This window comes from Lissotriton vulgaris, unplaced genomic scaffold (assembly GCF_964263255.1).
Source record: "Lissotriton vulgaris unplaced genomic scaffold, aLisVul1.2 SCAFFOLD_1033, whole genome shotgun sequence".
Taxonomy (NCBI): Eukaryota; Metazoa; Chordata; class Amphibia; order Caudata; family Salamandridae; genus Lissotriton; species Lissotriton vulgaris.
The window spans coordinates 600,272-623,572 of NW_028245651.1; the positions used below are offsets into that span (position 1 = coordinate 600,272).

At 45.7% G+C, this 23,301-nt stretch overlaps 1 protein-coding gene across 1 annotated transcript in view; it reads left to right on the top strand.

The window, feature by feature from the left end:
- The first annotated feature begins 770 nt into the window (after nt 1-770).
- LOC147666325 (zinc finger SWIM domain-containing protein 6-like) overlaps nt 771-23,301 on the top strand; it is a 180,946-nt gene continuing 158,415 nt past the window's right edge. The window contains exon 1 of the mRNA XM_086949133.1: nt 771-1,236. Within this exon, the coding sequence (XP_086805259.1) occupies nt 771-1,236 (466 nt within the window). The remainder of the gene's footprint in view (nt 1,237-23,301) is intronic.

A 23,301-nucleotide genomic window follows, 5' to 3' on the forward strand; every position in this document is an offset into this window, starting at 1 on the left:
TTTACGCCTCATCACTTTCAAATGTCACCAGCCGCCACTGTGGAGAGCCCGCCCCTCCCCTCCCCCTCCGTTTATTCATCCCACTTAAAGCCCTGCCTATTGGGTCTTATTCGCGTTATAGAAGAATGCAAACATAAATAAAAATAGACTACCACATAGCATACATTTTGCTACAGCTGGGTACTCCTAGAATTTCTGAGTAAAGGACCGGCACACAAACACATATTTAAGGTTAGACGAATACACACACGCGTCACAACAATCCCCGGACCCTCCCCTTCCTTCCGTTCTCTTGCCCGTCAACGCTGCGCCTGCGTGAGTGGACATCAAAGGCTGCGGCTACCCTACCCCTTCAGAGCAGACGCGCCTAGTCCGCGTTCCCGAAGCCTCCTCACGTGAGGCGGGGGAAGGAAGGGATGACCCCTTCGCCTTGATGTTGACATGGAGCAACCGGACCGTCCCCCAGGAACACCCATTCCCGTTCTCCCACGGCCACCCATCCTTCCCTAACCCCGCCCTATCGCCCTACTCAGCATACCCTGCCAGTTCCTCGCTGTCATTGTTTGTTCCTCTATTTATGTTCCTGACAGTAAGATTTGCATAAGACCGCCCATTTCTCCCTTATAAGGCTCGGCCACCCATATAGGGCGCCATCCCGACCCGCCCACACAGAGCCTGAGACCCATCGCTGAGGCGAGTTCCGCCCCCTGCCTGCGTGCCCGTTTAAAGCGCTTGGGCACTTCCGCTGTCTCGCCAGAAGCAGTGCGACTATGGCGGAGCGCGGACAGCAGCCTCCCGCCAAGCGGCTCTGCTGCAGATCAGGCTATGGTGTAGGTTGCCGGCCGGGCGCGCGGGGGGCGGGCCCGGCGGCTGGTCTCGGGCAGCTGGCGGGTCGCGCGCAGAGCCCCGAGTCGCTGCTGGACATCGCGGCACGGCGGGTGGCCGAGAAATGGCCCTTCCAGCGGGTGGAGGAGCGCTTCGAACGCATCCCGGAGCCGGTGCAGCGTCGCATCGTGTACTGGTCCTTCCCGCGGAGCGAGCGCCAGATCTGCATGTACTCCTCGTTCAACACCGGCGGCGAGGAGGCGCCCGGCCCTGGAGGAGGCGGCGGGACGGGCGCCGCAGCCGCAGGGGCAGCGGACAGCAGCACGGCCGCCACTGACGAGAGCCGCCTGCCCTTCCGCCGAGGGATCGCGCTGCTGGAGGGCGGCTGCGTTGACAACGTCCTGCAAGTGGGTGAGTGAACAGGGAACCGAGAGTGGAATTGATGAGAGCCCCGCACCCGCCTCTTGATACTCCCCTTCCCCCTCCCGCTGCTGAGCCAGCAACCAGGGCTGTGCGAGGGCAGCACCCACAGGGAGGAGGAGGAGGCCGGAGAGCCGCCCCATCGCCGGGGCACTCACCCCTGACAGAGTGAAACTAGACCAGCCCCAGGGGCAGCCGCTGTTCACCACCCATAACAACCAAGTTACCAACCCAGGAACAGCTGTTAGAAAGTCGCATCCCCCTCCACGCTTACTCAACCCACCAGTGTGTCAAACCAAAGTACTGCCGGGTGATGTTCACCTCAAGGGATGTAATCCAATCCACATCCTGAGAACTGTTCACAGGGAGATTACCCATTAGCTGTGAGTCCCCATGCACAGCAGGTGAGAGTGCAGTCAAGCCACCAGGGTGCTAAATCCATGCTAGGTAGGGGCAACACACACACAATCTAAATGGAAAACTATAAAGCGAAAAACAGCAGCTCAATATTCGTAATCGAAAATGGCACTTTTGCGGTGTTTGTGTGCTGGAGGGTGGGTAAAGAATCCTATTCCTGGTAGGCTTAAAAGAGTATGCAGACTAATGATGGCTGTACATTTTGAATGCGATTCAAAATCGCTGGGGGAAGGGTACCCCAAAACTCTGAAGGTAAGCTGCGTTAATCTGTCCCCAAGTGCCATCGATTGAGAGGAATGTTGAACCGACAGAGAAGGAAAAATAACCCTATGTGCCCAATTTAGTTGAATAAAATGCATTAGTCATATTAATGTCACACAGCTGTCTGCCGGGCAGTCCCCCGAAATTGGGCGGTAACCAAACCCTTCCTAACTTGTTTTTCCCAGAACAGCTGCCAAGAATCTTTCTAAAAGCTCTGGAGTGTAAGCCAGGACCCACTGATTTTCAGTGCAAAAACAGCTGCTGCCTAGGGCGAAGCAGTCCACCACGGCGAGACAGAGGAATGTACCCCTTCAAACAGTTAATCCAACGATTGAGCCATCCGGTGTAGGATACACCCACCCGTGTATCCTTAGTCTGTCCAATCAGAACTGTCCTTAGGGTTTGGGGGTTAGCACTCGTACACAGAGAGATCAACATCCTACTTCCTGTCAGCGCTCAGTCCCAGAGTAGTATTGGCTTGGTGAGCATCCGCACGGCACAAAGAATACAGCGTTCTGTCTCCCACCTCCTTGAAGGTGGGACATCCAGTTGCACCCCCTTCTGCAAAAGATGGGTCACTCTCTGTTTGAGCTAATGGGGACCCGTTCCAGTGCCCAGTTCTCCCACAGCAGACCGTGACAGGAAGCACCCCTCCTCCTCTCGCCTTGCTCTCCAGTCTGAGAGCAGCCTCGGTCCAATCGGGGATGTCACCCGGAGACTTGTCAACCCCTCCCCCTCTTCAGCCTCTCATCCTCCGTTGCCCCGCCCCCGTATCCTCCCTCCTGGGGGAGACCGAGCCTGGAACTGTCAGTGGGAGGGATGTGGCAAGAACCGCCCGCCCTCTCCGCACATCATCCAAGGGTGCAGCGGCACCCCTCCTATGATTATTTGAGGGGGGTGCGAAGATAAAAAACGCAATTAATGAGATTGTGTGCTGGCTGAACAAAGAGGAATTTAAAAGACACTGGAAGGGGGAAGGCTCTGCAGACAATGCAGGCGATTGATAACGTTTGGTGCCCTGTTTCTCCTGGCTCTGCCTCCTGTTCGTCCACTGTCTTTGTGTTTTTCTTTCCTTTAAAACGGATTGCGTGGTGCATGCAGTGCATGTGCTGCGAATAGCCCTGCTTCATTGTATTTCAAAGGGTTTGTGCCATCCACCCCCAACGAGAGACTCCGTTTGTTCTATGGTCCAGGGTGCAACAAACGGTGTTCACCTTTCATCTTGCGCCTGCCATGTCAGGGCCATGCTCTCTGCCCCCGGCACCTGAAAATACAGCCCCTCCCCCACCACACGTCACTTGATATTCTGGACTGACGGCTCTGTTCTTTTTTTATTAGTTTTAGTTTGGTCCGCGCCCCCATCACTTAATAAATAGCTTGTATTTTTTTTATCACCTGCGCCTCCTCTTTAGTGATTTACCCTACCCCTCGTCTTAATGTAAGTGAAATTGGTTTCTCCACCCGATATTCAACGCTCACTTGCTTCTACTCCTTAATGCATCCATCCCATTAAACGTTTTGCAAGCAGTCTTCCCCCTCCCCTGCTCCATCCATAATATTTTCCGTGACTCTGGCCCTTTCCATAGCCATTGAACCTTGGTGTATACACCCAGCTGATTCTTCAGGCGCGTGGTATTGCTAACCTCGAGCATAGCTTCAGTCTGCGAGGTCAGGTCACAGGAGTGCTATTGTATTGTGGTTGTGAATGGGTACAGTGGTTACAGGGCCACGGCTGCATGGAGGAGCCGCTCCATCATCGGCGTTGCCTACTCAAAGCTCTCTTAAACGTGGACCGGCTCTCCAGAGCCTCTCAGTCAATGCTCTGCTCTTGTGCCGGGGCAGTACTCGACCATCCTGAATGGGCCCGCGATGTTTTTCTTTCTCCTCCCCACCCCCACGTCCAGTGGGGGCGGGGTGTCGATAATACCCCGCCAGTGTTATTTTTCGCCTCTTTGTAGTTTTCTGGCATTGTTTTTTTCCTCCATCAGCTTTGTCCTATTTTCAAAGGCTTCCAATGTTTGCCAAAGGGTGTAGATGTGGATGGAGCCTGGCTTCATAAAGGCGCCCCCCCCTCCCCTCCGCTGTCAGTACCCGTCCTTGCCTTCCACGCGGAGGGGCGGCGCGCTGTCAGTGCTGTTTGTTACGCGACGTAATACTCTGGTTCCAGGGGTGAGGGTTTCCCTGGGTTGGCTGCTTCTCACGTGCAGCATATTTACCAGCCGTGCATGTCAAGCAGACCCAGGCCTGCCGCTGAGGCGCTGCCACTTTGTTCTGTTTCATGGCCGTCTTCGGGGTTTCACCCTCTGAAGGCGACTGAACAAAAGGGGGTTTCTTAGTTTTATCTCCTCTCTTCGTACAGTGAAGGATCTAACAAAGGGCCTCTGGGCAGTTTTCCTAAACGGATCTCTGATCCTCACGACTCAGTCCAGAAGGGGCAGTGGAGTGAGCTGTGACCCTCTTGGTGGCAGGAAAGAGGACCTTTGGTGGGGCAGATGACGCCCTGTACGCACCCTTTGGGGCTGGGGCATTACTTTTGATCTGATGCTGGTGGGGGTTGCAAGCTCTCGTATTTTTCCTTTCTCTAGCTTCCACTCCCTTGGAGAGAAATCAGATGTTTGTGTTTTCGCTGCGGTTCATTTAAATTCCAATGCAATCTGCAAACCTGATTTTCTGCATGAACCATTATTTTTCGATGGCAGCGGCTGCGGCATTTTCTGCCCCCCTCCCTGCCTTTCCTGGGGCTGCAAAGGGCTCAGACTAGACAATGCAGGCCTTTTTTCACTTGAGTCAGGGCTGAGTCTTTTTTGTAGTCTGGGCATGCCTGTCTTTTTAAAAGCTGGAAACCGCAATTGCATTTTCTGGTTCTACTGCCAGTGCTCGGGTTGTTTTGTTTGTGCTTGCTTCTGCATTAGAAGCGATGTGGAATGGCCGGATTGCACGTAGGGAGGGATTCTTGGGTGATTGCATTTAAGCTCGGAATTCGCTGTGAAAATAAGCCAGCGGGCTAAGGCGATCCAACCTCCCCCCGGAGGCGTGCACGCAGCCTGGTGTTTCTTTCAACAGGGCAGGCCTATCTTTGAAAGGAATATTCACTTTCTTGTAGTCGGACAGCCGCTGCCGGGGAAGGGGTGCAGGCACCGAACTGTGTTCCAGGCACGGAGGCAACCGCAGACCTGCTGCCTCTTGCTACAGCAGCTCTGCCCCGATCAGTAAATATTCGCAACAGACTGCACATTGCTGGTATTTTAAGTAGAAAAATACACTTTTAGCACAACCTCACAGCTACATTCCGTCGTTGCCACCCTTTTTTAATGACATGGGGAAAACCCACCAGACTTTCAGGCTTCCAGTTTAAAAATTCCCCTTTGCCTTTGGATTGGAAAGCCTGTGATTGCATTCGTTTTTTTTTTTTTGTTTTTTTTTTTTTTTTTTACGTGGTCGTACTTCGTTCGTGTTTTGGTGGCAGGTATTTGAATGTGGTGTCGAACTATGAAGGCCGCAGACTGCACTCTGCGTTTGTTGTTTTTCTTTCCCCCGTAGTTCGGGGTATTACCGGTTTCAGAGCTGTTAGGGGAGAGGGTGTGCTTGGCTTCGGCCCATTTGTGTGGATAGCACGAGTGTTGGGCTGCAGCTCTGTGTGCTTATGGTGTAGACTGTAAACATGACTCTGTTGCCGGTGCCATACTGCACGTAGGAGTGCGCTGTTCACCAGGCCTGTCTGATTGTGGGCACTGGCTATCTTCTCATGCTAATGCCAGCAGCCCGTGAGAACCGCTCTGCTTGACTTATTGATTGTCTCTGGACAAGCCTTTCAACTTCCCATGCACGCCAAGACAACCATTTAATGCTGCGATGCAGCTGATCTGCGGTCAGAAAAGACCCGACTTCTCAATAATTGCCTGCGGGTGGTCGCCAGCTTTATGTGCGGGTCTATTTTTAACTGTAAGCTGTTTCCTAAGCACTGGAATTCCGTGACAGCCCCCATCCCCCACCCCCTCCAAGATTGGACCAGTTTCCCGGATAGCTTCGTGTTTTCATTTTAGGTCTGGCGTTCGGAAATTAATATTAGTAAAATTAAAAGGTCCTGGCGTAATCCAGCACCTTTTGATTTTATTAAAGCTATTTATACCCCCCCTTGGTATATTGCTGTATCATTCACATTTTTCTTCTGCCCATTACTGCCTATGATATGGGGTAGTGGGTCTCCTCATGCACCCGCTGTCTAACTCCACTGTGTGTGATGACATTCTACTTTCTCAAGGTGCACATCTGCTCAAAGGTAACTCACTTCAAGGCTAGTGACTACTATTGCAGCATGTGCTTTGAAGACAACGTGTGTTTTCCATTGCTGAGGGACCAGTCTGCTCCCACAACTCTTTACAAAAACATGGCAAAGCAGATACGTATTGACAAAGTCAACAGGCAGGCATGCAGCACTAGGCCAGTAGGCTTAGCCAATACTTGTTTAAAGATTACCATGTGCTTGGAGCCTGGCAGTGCCTGTTGGGAATGAACACGGAGGTGTGAAATAGCTTAGTTCACAGGGTGGAGGTTTGGAGGGAGGCAGTGGCATCAATGACGTTTCAGTAACAACTTGCTTACCAGGAGACCCAGACTCCTGAGTAAACAACTCAAGATATCTACACACACACACACATTCTTCCCATTCCGTACTTTTTGGGTGGCCAAAGCCTCGTTGTTGCATGGGCTCTGTACCTCAGTGCTGCTCTCAAGCTATGGTAGCACATGCTCTCCTGCCAGACCTTTTACTAGGAAAGTCACGCTTTCAGTCCTTCAGGTACATCACTGGGTGGGACAAGCTGTGAAGGCCCTACAGAATAATTTCACCAGCATTGTCAACATTCCTTACACTGGTGACTTCACCGTCTTTCTTAATGTGTACATTTTTTTTAATTTTGTAGAATCATTGAAGAAATGCATAGCTTTTAGTTTCTCTTTAATGGAATAAGTTAGCTCATTACTATTGGATGTAGTAGGTTTTGGATGCAGTTGTGTAGCAGGCATACATACTAAAGTCTGCAGGTTAATGGCCCATTTCGTTATAAGCTTACTGCAGCTTGCCACACACCGTACCTATAGAGCCACGGCAAGTTTGATAGTTTCATTGTTTCCCACCTTGAATTCCCATCGTACTTCACTTTCTATGAAACACCACTTGTTGCCTTATATTTATAATTTTGGGTATCTCTAATGTTACTCAGACTCGCTACTTTGTTTTAATTTTTTTTTACTTGTGTTGGTTCAGGGCTCCAGTGCAAGAGACTTCACTAAGGTCTTTCTTTGGAAACCGTTTCCTGCAGCTAGGTTCTGGTACATAGATCCTTTGTCAGCATCTGGGTTATTTGTCTCGCCAATTCATTGTGAAAGACAGCATTACCTAAACTGGAATTTCACTCTTGTGCTCTGTAGTTGGATCACCTCTCAAAGATCACACGAAGGACCACTTTCCATACCTCTAGGCTTCAGGTCTCATATGATAGTGTAAACACCGTAGCTGCACAGAGTATTGGCAGTAAAGGATTTGTGAACAGATGATTGGGCTTTCCATGATAAATGTAATATTCTTGGACATCTGTGAAAAATCACTGTTTCCACTAAATTAGTGAAGGCACTATGCAAATACATTTACAGAACTTCCGTAGCACTTTTACTGTAACAAATTAATGGTGAGGAAACCATATAATAAGGTGAAATAATAAAGGAAAAATAAGTGGGTGCAACAGATACTAGTGTATACCAATGTGACAAGTGGGAACAGTGTGTACATCCTAAATGTGCTTTAAATTAGTCACAAATACCATAGTTCTCCAACAAAAGTAGGGAATACAACATGGTTTAGTATTGTAACCTGAAAAAGCACACTGACATGACTGCTGGAATCCAGCAGCTGAACTAGCAGTCCAGTAGACACTCTCCACCCAGCCCATGGGAGCTAACTAGGAAGGCATGCAACCCGAACACCACATTTAAAACACGCTAGTAGAACAACCGTGGTAATCTCAAGATGAAATCATCCTGAGCTTAGAAGTCCGTGTGACAGCAGCAAGATTCTTAACCCCCCAGCCGCCCCCCCCCCCCCCCCCCCCCCGCTCTTACTAGAAGTCCACATGGTGGAGACAAGAGTAAAAAGACAGCACAGAGAAGTTTCATTATTGGCAAAGACTTGAAGTAGAATGTCTCCACAACTGATTACAAATGGCCACAGTTGGCACTAGAGCCATAATCTACAGCAGTCTTCCAGGCCAGGATGGCAGCCATACGGAAAACACTTTCCATCCAAGCACCAGACTATTGGGATGTGGCAACAATAGCGAAGATGCCAAGGTGGCAGCCCAGCAATAACAAGTCACACATTCTGGGAAACCAGGTTCTTACCGCAATTTCTGGTTCTGCATTCGCCTGCCGCACTTGATTCTGAAACCAAAAATGAAGAGATACTGTTACCTCTTCTGGGATCTAGTATAAATCTGAAGGGACGCAGCTCTTCTCCACTGTTGGAATTCGGGCTTTTTGCGGCAAAATTGCTGTCTGCTACCAGGCTAAAATGGGATACGGCTATACTCATGTAGTGAGAAGCCCCCTGTCTTGGCAGAAGTCGAAGATGTATCTGGGTATCGCCGAAAGACACATGAATGTGATCAATAAAATAATGGAATTGGAGAAAGTCTAGGCTCAGGTTAATGTTATGAAAGCAAGGGTGTTCTGCTTTTTACTTATGGATCTTGGCACAAGAGGATTTCTTAGAGTAAACTGTTTCTTATTCCTGATTAGAGCATTAACATCATATTTTTAAAAATAGATTCCTTGCGTTTTTGTAGCTGATCAATTACATCCTGTTTATTTCTTTTTTTCTTTTGTTATTGTTACCCTTTTGACATTGGACCGTAAGAAATTGGCTCTTTTGATGGGTCACAACTAGCTTCTTAGGTATATTAATAAGATAGTTGTTGAAACTGGGTTAGTTCTTTGTATCTTTTGGCCCTCCCAATTCTTCTCTTGGAAGGTGTTTCCTGATAATAGGGAGTAAAGCACCTCAGTGCACATCTTTCTTGTTGTGCTGGAAACAATAAATTTGTGGAGACCTCAATCAACTACATTACTTAAAGAAAAACATGAACTTGGCTCTCTACTGACGACACAATGGTGTTAAAGTTCCTCGACCCCTCCACCCCCCCCCCCCATCCAAGGTCAGCCCGACATGCAGCAGGGTTTTCCTAATGCCTGACTTTATCGTTTGTGCAGTGTGAATTTCCTGATGTCTGGAAGGAGAATGCTTTTGTACTTCAAATGTTCCTCTGCAGAAGCGTCAGTAACACGTTAATTCTAGACATTGCTGTCCGAGTATCACTGCTCGGAAGTAGTCGTATAGCATTGCTACTAGTCAGCGTTACAATCCAATTCGAGGTGCATTATGTGGCATAATATGTGCTAGGTAGCTTTGTTTATGGGCTGTTGTCATGGTATTTCTTACAGGGCACTCTTGTTCAATCTAGTATAAAATTGAACAAAAGTCCTCACACTTAATGTTTTGAGCTTCTGTTTTTTTTTATTTGTAAACTATAGTGCATATTTTGTTTTTTGTGGGTTTCATTTACAGGCCTGCCTTAGAGCCTGGTTTAGCTGTTTCTCCAAACTCATCTCACCCACCCCGCTCCCAAAAATAAAGTCCTAAAAAAATGCATGCATGATACACTTTTAGACTTTTGCTCTGCCCTCTTCACACATTGGTCTGTTCAAAATGAGAATGCTTCTGCCCACCACAGCCTTCTTCTGTATGAGCTAATGGGTCAGTGTCCTTTGGTCATTGGTTTTCTTTAATGTGAGTGGCAGCACTTTACTCTTGCACATGTCCACATCCACTTTGAAAGTAGCCTACTTCAATGTCAGAACTGATATCCATTTTTTCCCTAGGGGGCATTTATTCATTTAACACAAAAAATGCACACAATCTTTAGATTTTAATTTAAATATGGTTCCATCTTTAATGTCTACTAGATGTTTGCAAAAAGTGAAGGAAAATGCGGTCTTGCCGGTGGAAGGATATCTCGATATTCTTTCCGTTGTGTAGTTTCTTCTGTGCCATTTCTTTACAGATGCCCACAGCTATAAAGGCTAATTTAGAACCTGATTATGTGCGCCTGTGGACAGAACCATATGCGCCCTTTTTTTTTTTTTTTTTTTTTTTCTTATGGTATCCAGAGTTCTATGTTGGCTTCTGATTGGAATCCATTCACTCTAGATAGCTTCATTATGCCCGTAGCTTAATTTTTCTATTCTTGTTTTCACTCTGCTTTGAGTCTACAACTGACCAGGCTACTTGGACTGAAGTTTATTTTGGTTGCTTGATAGCATAGAGCTTATAGCTCCCAAAATCTCATCCCAGCGTTTTTTGTTTTCCTACTGAGTCTCTTCTTTTCAACTGGATTGAGTTGTGCAATTGCACAATCCCAATATTTTTAACTCTCCATGTTTTACAATTGATGGGTCCCGACTAATGTTGTTCTACCAACAATCTGCGTAGAAACAATAATCTCATTTTAGTTTCATGGCTGTTGAGTGGCACTGCTGACCTGTTTACTTTTGGGTTACACCTGTCAGACAAGGCAAGCTTTCTAGTTGGGGTTTTTTAAAAACTAAGTGGGCTTAGAATATATCTTGCTCAGCGCTTACCTTTTGTTGGCTTGTCACTCATTGGTGATGGCTTTCCTTTCTCTTCGTGTCTGTCCCTCCAATGAAGCTTGGTCTCTATACCCTCCTCTTGTATCCTTCCATTGCTCACTTTGTAGGAACTACTTTTGTCTTTTTGTTCACTTCATGGTTGGATATTTTCCAGCTCTCTCCCTTGTGTGCTTCTCCCCTCCGAGTACCACTCTCGGCGCTCCAGGCTGCTATTTACTTACAAGTTCACATATATCTGTATCTGTTATTTTAAGTCTCGTAGTCAAGCTCAGGCAGCTTGCAGTGGAACAAGTGGACAACTTGCACATTAACATGGGCGTGTTTTAGGACCAGGTGGACCAATTTCCAGTTTGCATGTAACCGCAAGTCTTTGTAAACAATTGTCTAAGGTATTATATCATGAGTATGCTAGTGGTTAATCTGCAGTGGATGGGGGAGGAACCTGTAGGTGTCCCTGGTTGATGTGCCGAAAGTTATATTTCTCACTGCTGCTTTGCTTTCTCCTCCCTGAGAATCTTTACCAGGAAAGGCACTTACTAGTTGTAAAATCTTCACATATGCAAACCTGAAGGCCGAACATTGGCTTCATTTGTAGGATTGGTAAAGGTTAACGATGTAGGTGTCTCTTACCTCAAAGTAATTGTACAAGTGACACAGCTATATATTCCTATGTTCTTTACTGAGGTGTATGTTGGGTACCTAGTCTGAGGCTGAAAGCTGCATCTCAAAGTCTGAATGTTCAGCGTTGCTGAAGCGATTGCCACCGGGTACTGTAATCCAATTTAATATTGCACACAAACCTAACTCTTGTCAGGTAGATTATTTAAGATGGTCTCTTTAATAAACATGTTAGAATAATATGGAGGTAGAAAATTGGAAATGTTAAGTCTCATACAGAACTGTTGCCCAAAAATAACTTTGGGATACTCTTGTACTTTTCAAGTTGAATTTTGGTTTGGGTTGAAAGATCGCCTCCAGTACCCATTGGCCAAAACTATCAAATTAGATTTCTGCTTCACCAATATCCCTCATACTGTCCCTGTGGGTTAACCGATAGCCCATTGGTAGAGCAAACCTGATTCAAGATTGTTGCTGTAATGTCTTTTGAAATTTTTTTTTTTTTTTTGTAGCATTAATTTTTTCATTTCCTGGAGAGACCATAGTCGCCCCAAAATATTTAATCTTTCACTGGTTTATGTTGTTTAATCTTCAGCCTGGCCGAATTTTCAGTGAATGCTCGAAATTATCAAGCACCAGTAATGTGTCCCGAGATCATTAATGGTGTATTAAATTTCATATACTCTTGTACCAGACGAAACTGGGAGCCTGCAGTTCCCTTGCAGTTGGGTCACCCTGAATTTCTGAGTTTAATGGTGCTGCTAATCTGATAGAGGAGAAAGTTTGGCTAGGAGTACTGATTGCATACTGGAGATAGTCGACTTTAAAAATCCTTTGGTCTCTGAAGCCAATGCTTTCTTGCAAAATCCAGGTATGGTGCCTTCATTCTTCAAACAAGCATTTGACCATGCTCCGCTCCCTAAATCTATTGAAGGCTTTCCCATCATGGTTTTAATTCCTAGTTTGCTTATTTAATACTCTCCCCCCCCCCCCTTCTGTTTGTGAACACATGCTCTGATGTTTGGACACATTTAAGAGTTTCACAGTAGGATTTAGGAGGGTGAATGTCCAAAAAGTACTTTTTTTCTGCTGGGGATGTTTGTTCTGAGGCTCCAACTGTCTCAGCCAATTTATCGGTGTGGCAGTGTTGCCAGCCTCATGGGAAAGGATGCAGGTCACCGAACCCTCCCAATTTTCTCCAGAATTCCTGGGGAACAGTACGTAGCAACAGCAAGCTTTTCTCCAGGCTTTGAGTTCATTGGTCTGCTCTTTTCTTTGAAAGCCAGAGTCCTTGGGTTGGTAGACCAGTGCGTTCTATACATGTGTTTTATTTCCTTATTTGAGGTTTGTCAGGTCTGTGTACAGATTTAGACATTAGTATTGACGCATACCAAAAGTCTGGATTGGCAATACTTGGCCATGCAGGCGCTGGCTTAATTTTGCTGGGATGAAGCAACAATACAAAGTAGTATGTGACCCTTCCCATAAAGATTTTCACTTGATCCATTGCGTAGATAATAATTGCATATACATATAACGATTTTTATTCTCTTTATCCCTTCAGTAGCCTGTCTGATTATTGAATGCACATAAATCTTTGAGCACCTTTTTTTTTTCTTTGACTCTTTATTTGTATTGGTCTTTATGTTTTGAAAGGGACTTTGTGCTATACTAAGCCTCTTTATAACTAGGCTGTCTAAATGGCATGTCCCACTTAAACACGTACATATCAAATGTGCTGCTTGCTTCAAGTCAGGCAAGTACATATTCTGATATTAGGGGACCTTCATTTCTTAACTTATTATTCTTTAGTTTGAATGCTTTAGCACAAATTTGAAGAGTAGCCTAGTTGGATTCACTTCATGCAAAAAGGTCTAATATTTTTCCGTTGCTAATGTGGTAAAAGCACTGTTTAATCCTCAATTTCCTGTGTGGTTCAGTTACGAATCTCGAATTGTTAATATCCATTTAGAATGGCAAACGCAGTAAAGCTATGTTAAAGTTCTGCATCATTTTTTATTTGATTTGTTGTGGTTTGTTCGCCTGGCTGGTAGCTAAAATCCTACTTATGAGGAAATTTAGGAATTTTCTCCGACGACCTTGGCGGTCGGTTTAAATAGCACTGTTAGCCCAGTGTTGAAAAGGGGGACTTAGGAAATCAGTGTAGTGTATGGTTGGCAAAGTTCTATCTTGAAAAATGTCACTTACCAGTCAGGAGTCCAGCACTTGAAGACTGCAAGAAGTTTTCCAGTTTTTGGCTGAGCTGAGTAGCTAGCATACCAAACATATATACAATTTCTCGTAAAAGTGCAGGGCAGTGCCTAGTGCAGGCGCCAGCAACATCTACACAGTTGATTTGTGTCTTAATCTAGATAAGTCATTTTGTTTTACCTTTTAATAGTAACCCGCTATAACAACTAAACTGCTGTAACATTATGTAGTCTAGCTTGCATTTTTATAGCTGTGGCCTTTAGATTAAGTCCTTGTCTTCTTGAGCTCTTATAACTCTTTGGTATATTATACCCAAAAACTGTGCTTTCTTCGAATGCTGTGATGCAAGCCTGTATGCAAATGTCTGGTGATGCTGTGGGCAGTGACCGTGTGCCTCTCCAGTGTTTCCATGTTCATGGCCCCTGTCTAACATTTTGATGATTAGACAAAAACCAAGTTCTGACCTTTGATTGCCTACGCATGGCAGTGAATGCTGACCTGGCCTAGTGACCTTTATCTGCCTGGTCTGCTAATGGCGCCTGCTTGCACCCTGACCGAGGGCCTGCGTTCTGCCCCTCTGCCATTCTTTGGATTTCTTTTGCGGATTCTATCCCGATTACTTAGCTTCAATGAGGCTGCCTGCACGTCCGGCTTCCTTTTATTTCTAAAGTCCGAAATGTTAAATTCTTTTTGCTAGTAACCCCCTTCCTCTGGAGGATGGGAGAAATGTATAATTGATTATGGCGCTTAGGAGAGTGCGGAAGGCCATCGTTCACTGTCAGCTCTGACCCGACCAAGGGCAGCTACTGCATATTTTACCAGATTAAATCACGTTTCCAGAAAGCAATCTTGTGAGTGTTGTGGAGAGGAAGTTGATGAGATGGTATGTGCTATTTTAGCTTGAACATGCGCGAACCATTGCATTGTTTTATTTATTTTTAATGTGGATAAAACAGTTTGTTTGTCTGCTTCATCGACAATACTTTGAGATCCATCTGTTTGGTGTACTGTTTGACATGGTGAATTTAGCGGTGATGGATTTGGCCAGGGGATTTCAGGTGTTTCCCTGTGAGCTGGTGACCGCGGAAGCTGCTTTCCGTTCTGAATGGGAGGTTTGTCCGGTTCTGACTGTTCGGTCACGTAAACAAAGTAAATCCTGGGGACTGAAATCTTTTTTTTCATCCAAGTCCGCAGATTAATGAATTCCAGCATCTTGCGCCTATAAGCGATGCAATACTGCGCCTAAGGTACCACACCCTCTCCTGATTTTTTTTTTTTTTTTTTTTTTTTTTGTCGGGTTTCAAGGACTGCCCCACCCACGGTTCCGTTTCAAGCATTCCATGCACACGCTAATGCTCTGCAGCGTTTCCTGCAGGCGCGCGGGCTGCCTGACAGCTTTTTGATGCAGCTGGAAGTTTTGAGTTTGCGGATGCACGGGCAATGGCTGGGAACGTCTGACGGTAATTGGAAAGATTCAGCCGAGCCTGTCACAAACTTAAACCCCAGCCGCTGAAACCGCTGCCTTTTTCCGAGGACTCGGAAGCTCATTTACTGAATTAATGTTCTGAAAATGCAGGTAATTTACCCCTTGTCCGGCCTTATTTAGCAACCTGTCTGTTCACCCCATGTCCTCTTTCATTATGAAATTGTCTGGCATATGATGCCCTGGGAGGTGATTGGGCTTCAGAACCTCATCTGCGTGAATGTGGAGCGGTCTTGTACTGTTTTAAAAATGTATTCCTTCTTTTACTGTTGGAGTGAAATTTTAATGTCGGTGATAACTGAAGGCCGAACGAACGAATAGCTTTTTCCGTTGCCTTTACAGTCGCTCCAAAATCCTTCCCTGCGACCCAACATGCATAGTTCTTGAAGGCTTTGTCATTGGTGCCTCATCAAATGCTGGATGGCTTGTTGCAGACTGAAACATTATTAGATGGCTTTCCCTGGATACTGATAATATGCATAGTTACCCTGCGGTTTTACATTGTGTTGTATTGCACCAATCCTAGTGCTCACTACCTCTACATGAGGCGCTGAAGAGCTTGCATACATGGTTAGCACGCTACAGGGTGTGTTGTCTTTGCTTTGATCCAATGTGGGGAAGTGTTTTGATGTTGTGTATGTGACTACCGAGCTGGGGTTCTAGGATGCAGCTCTTGGCGGTAGGAAACATGAAGCGGTGTGAGACAGTCTCACAGCTTATTATTTTCAGTAAGCTGGAGCTTTTGCAGCTCTGCAGGCCCCTTTCTGGAAATTTTTATGATCTTGGACCACTTGGATGGTTTCTTCACAATGGTCCATTCTGAGATTTTATTTCAAATTAGTGGTCCCTAGCAAGCATACACTGGGAGAGATCTGCTAGGATAGACTTTGTTAATGTTGTCCCATATCTGATTGTCATTGTGAGGTGCCAAGAGGTTGTCTGGGCAGGAGCTTGGCGGGATCTGCAGTGGTGGACGTAATTACTCCTTTGGCCTGCAGGATGTAGAAGATCTCTACAGGAATTCCTTGTTCCTGACTGGACTCTAGACACAACTACACATTTTATTGAGCATTTGGAAAAATTTATTTCTTTGGTGATTAAAACAACGGTTGTTATCTCTCCAGGAATGATGCTGTTAGGCAAAATCCAAAAAGATAACATGGAAACACTTTTTCAATATCGACATTTTATATTCTTTGCGATGACTGTTGCACGTCTATGCATAGCCAGGGAATGGCTACAGGAAAAATCACCGGATTTTCATCAATGGCGTGCTAAAATGCTAAGCTTATATAATTTGGAGTGGAGTTTATTTTCAATTAAAGGATCAAGGAAAAAGACTGGGTATCAAAATTTGGAGCGCCTTTCGGGACTATTACGAATCATGAGTTTTTTTCTCTATTGAAAGTAAAAGAGACGGACATTGTTATTTGATGATTAATGTGATGTACATTAATTTGTTGGTTTGTGATTTTGTTTGCAGTTTGCTGTGCTAAGAACAATAAAATAAAAAATAGACACAACTACACATAATGTGGCGAAGTGTACTTTAGCTTTCCATTGCTGGTCCGTCATTTTATATGGAAAGAACATAATGCCGCAAGCATGCTTGTCTGTAATCGGACCTGAGGAAGTCCTTTAACGTCCAGAAGTCTCTTTCCCAGAGCTAATCACCAGGTGTGATTGCGTGCATTGATGCAGGTTGCCACGTGGTTAACACTGAGGCAAGCACTCTTGTTCCCTCCACCTCCCAGTGTGACTCCCTTGGAACAGAACATATGCAGTGACAGTAGGTAGCCAGGAAGAAAGGGGAGTGCAATAAAGCAAAGGCAGCACCTCGGTTAGCACAGTCGACTGATCTGGTGCATAGATGTACCTGAAGGAATGTTGGTCTCTGTAAAACATAATAAAAAATAAATAAACAAACAACAAAAAAACAATACTATGCCTTCCCAATCTTACACTTTGTCATCCTAACTTAGGTGGAAAGGGCTTTTCTAACTGAACAGTATTGCTATGTAGAAAAGACCCTTTATTCATGAACCAGTAAGGTACACATGGCTGCTGCTGACAGAACATGTCACCAGGGTAGGTCTCTTTAAGGTTAATAGCCCATATGTGCCAGCTGATGTTCCACCTACATGTCAGTCCTCCACCATCGCTCTCCCGCCCCCTTCCTTCTCCACAGGTTCCTGGTCAGATGGTTGCTGGCGTGCACAGCATCAAGGAGCTCCTTGTATTATCCCAAAGTCTGGGTTTTCTGAAGTGGAAGGAGCCCATTCGATCAAGTTGTAATTTGGTCCTGCTGGTAATCAGTTTTTGGTTTGATTTTAGCCTTCCGGCGTTCCTAGCAGTGCTCAATATACAGTTGAGTTGACATCTTGTATCTAATCTACGCATCTTAATTTAAACCCTACATGGGTTAGGGCAGCTCATGTCTTCGTATACTCGTTGTTTCAGACCCTAGTCTAGTGCACTGAGTGTGCCCAGGGCATGTAAATCCAAATGCTGCTGGTGGTGCAGCACTGGTTGTGCCACCCACAGAAGCAGCCTTGTAAGATGTGTCTAAGGTCTGCCATTGCAGAGCCTGCGTGCAGTCTGGTACTGTCATGCTAACTGGGCAAGTGCACCCACTGGCCAGTCCCTAAACCTTCCCTTTTCGTCATATCAGTCACCCCTATGGTAGGCCCAAGGGCAGGGTGCATTGTAAGTGGTAGGTAGGACAAGCCCTGGTGTGTGTGGCATGTCCTAATGGTGAATTACAGCCACTTTCGTTTTTCACTATTGCAAGGCTACCTGTTCTCCATAGGCCAGAACGGACCGTTAGAATTATTATATTTTATAATCCTAACTGTCTGAGAGCATGGTAGAAATTCGAGTTTAGTATGCCTGAACTCAGAATGATAAAATACATATTTTAGTAAAGTTGGTTTTAACTTTGTGTTTGCAAATACCACTTTTGGAAAGTAGGTATTTGCTTGCCTAACCTTTTCAAGCCTGCCTCTGCTAGGTAGTATATTACTTGTCTGGTTTTGTGAGTGACAGGGCTGGAGGTTCCAAGCGACAGGATGAATCAGCCCAGTGGTGAATAGAGATCTGCATCTAGATGGGAGGGAGTTGCACCTGAACCCTTAATAGGGTGTGCCTGCCTTCCACAATGTTGGCTCCACCTCCTGGGGAGCAGCTGATGTCTCTGCCCTGGATACTGAAAGAAGAGGAAGAGTCCTGTAAACAAAGTGCTCCAGGACTGTACTTGCTTTCCACAATGCTGTGGGGCGTCTGATGTTTCTGCTTTGCACTGTGAAAGGGAAAGTCTGGTAAACAGAGTGCTTCCAAACTGGTTTGGAATGGGCAAAGGTCACTCTCCCCTCAGAGAACAAAGGATTTTGGGGTATAAATATTGGTACCCTGATCCCATGAAATTAGATCACTTTGGACTACAAGAAGAAACCTTTACTGAGGAGAGGAACCTGAAGAAACTGAGGAGAGACTATTCTCAAGCTGAAGTGCTGCTTGGGGGATTTGCCTGCAGTGGTTGCCTTACTGCCAAAGGAAGGAGAAAGGAATTTTGTGTACTTTGATTTCAACTTGTGAAGGATCTCCAAGGGCTTGGGAAAGAGCTTGCCTCCTCCTGCTGTTGTCTCGGGGACAACAGACTTCAACCCCCAGCTCCCCAGACTTCTTTTGGAAGTGCCTGCTGCTGTTTTGGGCCTTCTGAGGAACTGCCTGTCGCAAGGAGCTGGAAGCACGACTCATCGTAAAGAAGCGTGCCGCTGTGCCTGCCATCGCTGTGCCTGCCGTCGCAGCTGCTAGGGAGGGTGTCACCGCTGGAACTGTCTCACTGCACCGCATCAAAGAAAAACGCTTTGCATCCCCGAGAAGCGCGCTGCCGTCTGAGCTGCTGCTGTCGCGCCATGGATGTTGATGCTGTAGTTGTCTCATCGTGTAGAAGCTTCACACATCGTGGAAGAAGTGTCGCAAGTGGAGCTGCTGCTGTTGCATTGTGGAACAAGGGTGTTGCCGCTGCAGTCCACACATCGAACAGAGAACTTCTCGCATCCCCGGAGAAGCATGCCGCACCTGGAAGATCTTCACGTCTTTATTTCTTTGCACCTGAACTTTGCTGCATTTCCCTCGCGGTGACATTGCTTGTCGTGGAAGCGCAACACAACATAAGGTACATTGATGCAAAGTGTCGCATCTTAAGAACTAAACTAAGCAAAATCTACCATCTTAAAGTAACAGCATTGTGTATTTTTGTCGTTTATGGGCTTGTGGTAAATCTATATAAAGTATACTTATATTTTTTTTATATAAAATCTTGTGTGATGTCCATCTGTAGTGTTGTCACTGGGTTACTGTATGTGGTCACAAACGCTTTACACACTGCCTCTGAGATAAGCCTGTCTGCTCGTGCCAAGCTACCAAGGAGGTGAGCAGGGGTTATTTTACGAGTTTAATCCCCTTATCCTGACTAGAGGCATGGGTCAAGATTTGTCACAAGCACTTACCTGTGCCAACTAGAGACCCCCCCCCCCCCACAAATCTAACTCGTGCACCAACATAATGCCCATCCTTCCTTGAGGGACGTCCTAGTTTAGGAGATGTGTAGTGGTATTTTGGTGAAGGTGGCAATGAACAAATCTATGTACCAATTTTGAGCTTGTAGCTACCTCGTTTGAATCTTTAAGTTGCTGACGTAATCGTCTAGCAGCTGAAGGTTTGGAAAGTGGTGGCTGAATGTGGAATAGGGTGAGTCGGGGTAAATTCTAGTTTCACTGTTGTAAGACTGTTACTTAAGACTGATAATGGAAGTAATTTAATGTAGAACAAAGGATGTGGGGCCGCTTACTGTATAGATTTTTTTAGAAAATATTTTAACCACAAGAAATTAAAAACCGATAGGTGGACTGGCATATCACAACTGTTTTATGTAGATTTAAGTCTAATTTGATTGGTCTGGTTCTATACCTTGGTCTGTGACAGGCAGACTTATTCTAAATTCTGCTTTGTGACTAACATTTATGTTGGATGTACTTGTTGGTTCGAATCTGAGACTGCTTCGGCTTGTCAACTGTCTTCAGTCATTGATACATTCCACTTTCTTTCTCATTTTGCTCATGACCTCATATAGCATCAGGAAATAGGCCTGCACTCTTCAGCTAACTTCTCTTGTTCTGTGAGTGAGGATATTTTGTTAGATCACTTGTACAAATTCTCCAGACATTAGACTCTGTACCATTGCTGGTGGCTCAATGATTGTTGTTTCCATGTTTCCATTCTTTTATCCTTTTAGGTCTCGCCTGAGCCAATGCTCTTGCGCATTGCTCCGGCGAGATTATAGTAAGGGGAAAAGAACAGTCTACCAAAACGGTGGATTAGACACAGTTCATGTGATCTATGCGTGTGCACAACCCAACCACGTCACACACCACCATTTGTCTGTGCCTCGCATCAGACTTCAAAGGCTGCCGCTCCCCCGCATCAGACTTCAAAGGAATGCGCTCCTGCCCCCCGCCACAGCAATGCCGAGAGCTTGTCTCCGCCTGCTATCCCGTGTGCTTGCTTCTTCCTTCCTTGGCCCTGGGTGTTTTCTGTGTTCTCCCATTCAGTGCCTTGTCGACCCTGTACTTGATTGCTGTCCAAGCACCAGCCCTCACTGCCTCTATCGTTATACACTCTCCCTGTGTTTTCCTGTTTCCCCTTGCTTTTTCCCTGCTCCATCATTCTGTGCTTTGATTAACTGAACGCGCTTTGTAGCACTCAACCCTGCGTGTTCTTGGGTTCAGTCTCTGTGCTGCTGTACCACACCACTCTGGGGCACCACCGCATGACTCAGCCCAACCACATCATCACTCAGCACCACAAAAGCACTGTCCTTGCTTGCTACCAATAAGCATTGCCATAGCCAATAGGACTCTCATTAGGAAAGTGTAAGCTATTGGCTTTGTGAATAACCACGCTATTAATTTATATATTTTCAAAGCCAACAGATATTAAAAAACAAATTGTCATTTACAATACCAATAGCTCACACTTTCCTAATGGGATGCTTTTTTTTTGTCATCTTTGGTTTGAACTGCCTTGAGGCTACTCTTATTTCAGTCATTGGTACTTTTTTTCTTCAGCACCAATAAGAATCCTATTTCCCAGTGATGTGCATTAAAACTATGAATGTTTTATGTTCTGATAGAAGTAAACCTGCATGCTAGGCAGCATCTGCGCCATTCTATTCTAATATGCCTTGGTTACCTTTTTAATTTTAATATAATTTTGCTATAAGCATTTGGCTCTCATAGCTGGATAGTGCCTTTGTTTTCTTTTTGTGGTACATGCTTGCAATAAAAAAACTATCATCGCACCAGCTTGCCATGGCCTGAACTGTTGGCTTTGCCAATGTTTTTTCCTGGTTGTGATTTTATTTTTTGGAAGCTCCGATCCAGGTGTGGCAAATATCTTATGTCCTAAGCAGGAGGCCACGTGTGGTGGTTGAAAATCAATGGTGAAGTGACCCCAGCGTGGAATTTGGCTCTGCAGTGGAGTAGATATTACTGCTATCTTGTCTTCAACCCTTCCAAGCAGGTACAATATGTGATATTTGAAGGCTGTTCTGTGGAAACATGTTATATTTTCCTAGCCTGTTAGACTGGCTTTTTAGTGTTTTCCTTGTTAAATGGTGTACAGTGTTAATGTTTGTACTTGGCAATCTTTTAGGTTAAAATTGCTCCAGAGTTTGCTGGAGCATGAGTTGGACTGGCCATTCTGCTGCTGTGGTATTTTTTCAGTGGCCTGCTGGTTGATGGGCTCGTTTCAGAGAAATGTGCTGCCGTGACCAAATCGTGGCCCAATTTTAATAGCAGCCTCCTGCAGAGTGGGGCTAATTTGAGAATTTTTGCCTCAGTTGTTCAGTTTGCGTGTATCCATAATCTGCCTATTAAAATGTTGTTTCTAGGCTTGATTTGGAACAAACTGTATTTTAAAAACTGTTGAATTTGATACAAAAGCTGCCCAGCAGCTGAAAACCTGAATTGCTTAGCATACCCATGTTTCCGTCCCAAGCTATTATTTATTTGTGCTACTCTCTATTAAACCAGCTAGTGAGAGCAGCTTGATATTTAAGTTAATAGGGAAAGTGGTACTTACTGTTGAAAGTACTTCTGATGTGACATCTGCTAGTGTACACATTTTGTCGTAGTGCAGTCTTGAGTGCTTAGCCTACTCTGCATTGCTTGAGGATGCATGTGCATTGATCAAGGAAGAGTGCTAAGGTGGGAAGGTTTGCTTCAAAAGTCAGTTTAATAGTGTTAGCGCAGGAAGTGAGACCGACCTGCTTTTGGACTTAAGGCAGAAACCCAGCAACATTCTGGGTGCACATGCATAGTGTCAAAGAGCAAAGATTGGCTCTGTGGGTCCCTTGCATTTAGGACTCACCTAGGCAGCGCTTGCGCGGTCTCTTTCAGACATGCTGCAGACAGGATATTGGCATTAACCCCTTCGCTGCCACAGGGGGTAGGGGGGGGGGGTGTTGTTCTGTGGCGCCGTGAAAGGGGGGGGTTCTGTGGAGCCGCTGTGCTATTGACGAGCCAAGCTTATCATGACTCTCAGTGGACAGGCGGGGAATTAACCGAACCGCGCGTGACTGCAGCAGCCGTTATGACAAGCTCAGCTTGTCATAACCGCGCGTGACTGCAGCAGCCGTTATGACAAGCTCAGCTTGTCATAACCGCGCGTGACTGCAGCAGCCGTTATGACAAGCTCAGCTTGTCATAACCGCGCGTGACTGCAGCAGCCGTTATGACAAGCTCAGCTTGTCATAACCGCGCGTGACTGCAGCAGCCGTTATGACAAGCTCAGCTTGTCATACCCGCGCGTGACTGCAGCAGCCGTTATGACAAGCTCAGCTTGTCATAACCGCGCGTGACTGCAGCAGCCGTTATGACAAGCTCAGCTTGTCATAACCGCGCGTGACTGCAGCAGCCGTTATGACAAGCTCAGCTTGTCATGAGCACAGATCCACTGTGACTCATGACTAGCTGAGCTCGTCATGCGCATGGGAGGGGTTAAGCAACGTCTCTTTCCAATTGGCTCCTTTTACCGTCCTTAGTAAATGGCTGCCTTTCATTGAATAATGTGGTCACTAGTAGTCTTTTTTTTTTTTTTATTACTCTTGTATCCTTCCATGAGGCTGCCCCTGTACTCCTGTCATTTATTGATGACTGATACAAACAAAGTGGTCCCAGATACTAGAACAATTGCACAATAGCTTGAAAAAATTCAAAGAAAATATAACATTGTTTTTATTCACAACGTGTATCTTAGAAAATTATTCATAACATACATCCATAGTTGATCACATTTAGTGCCCC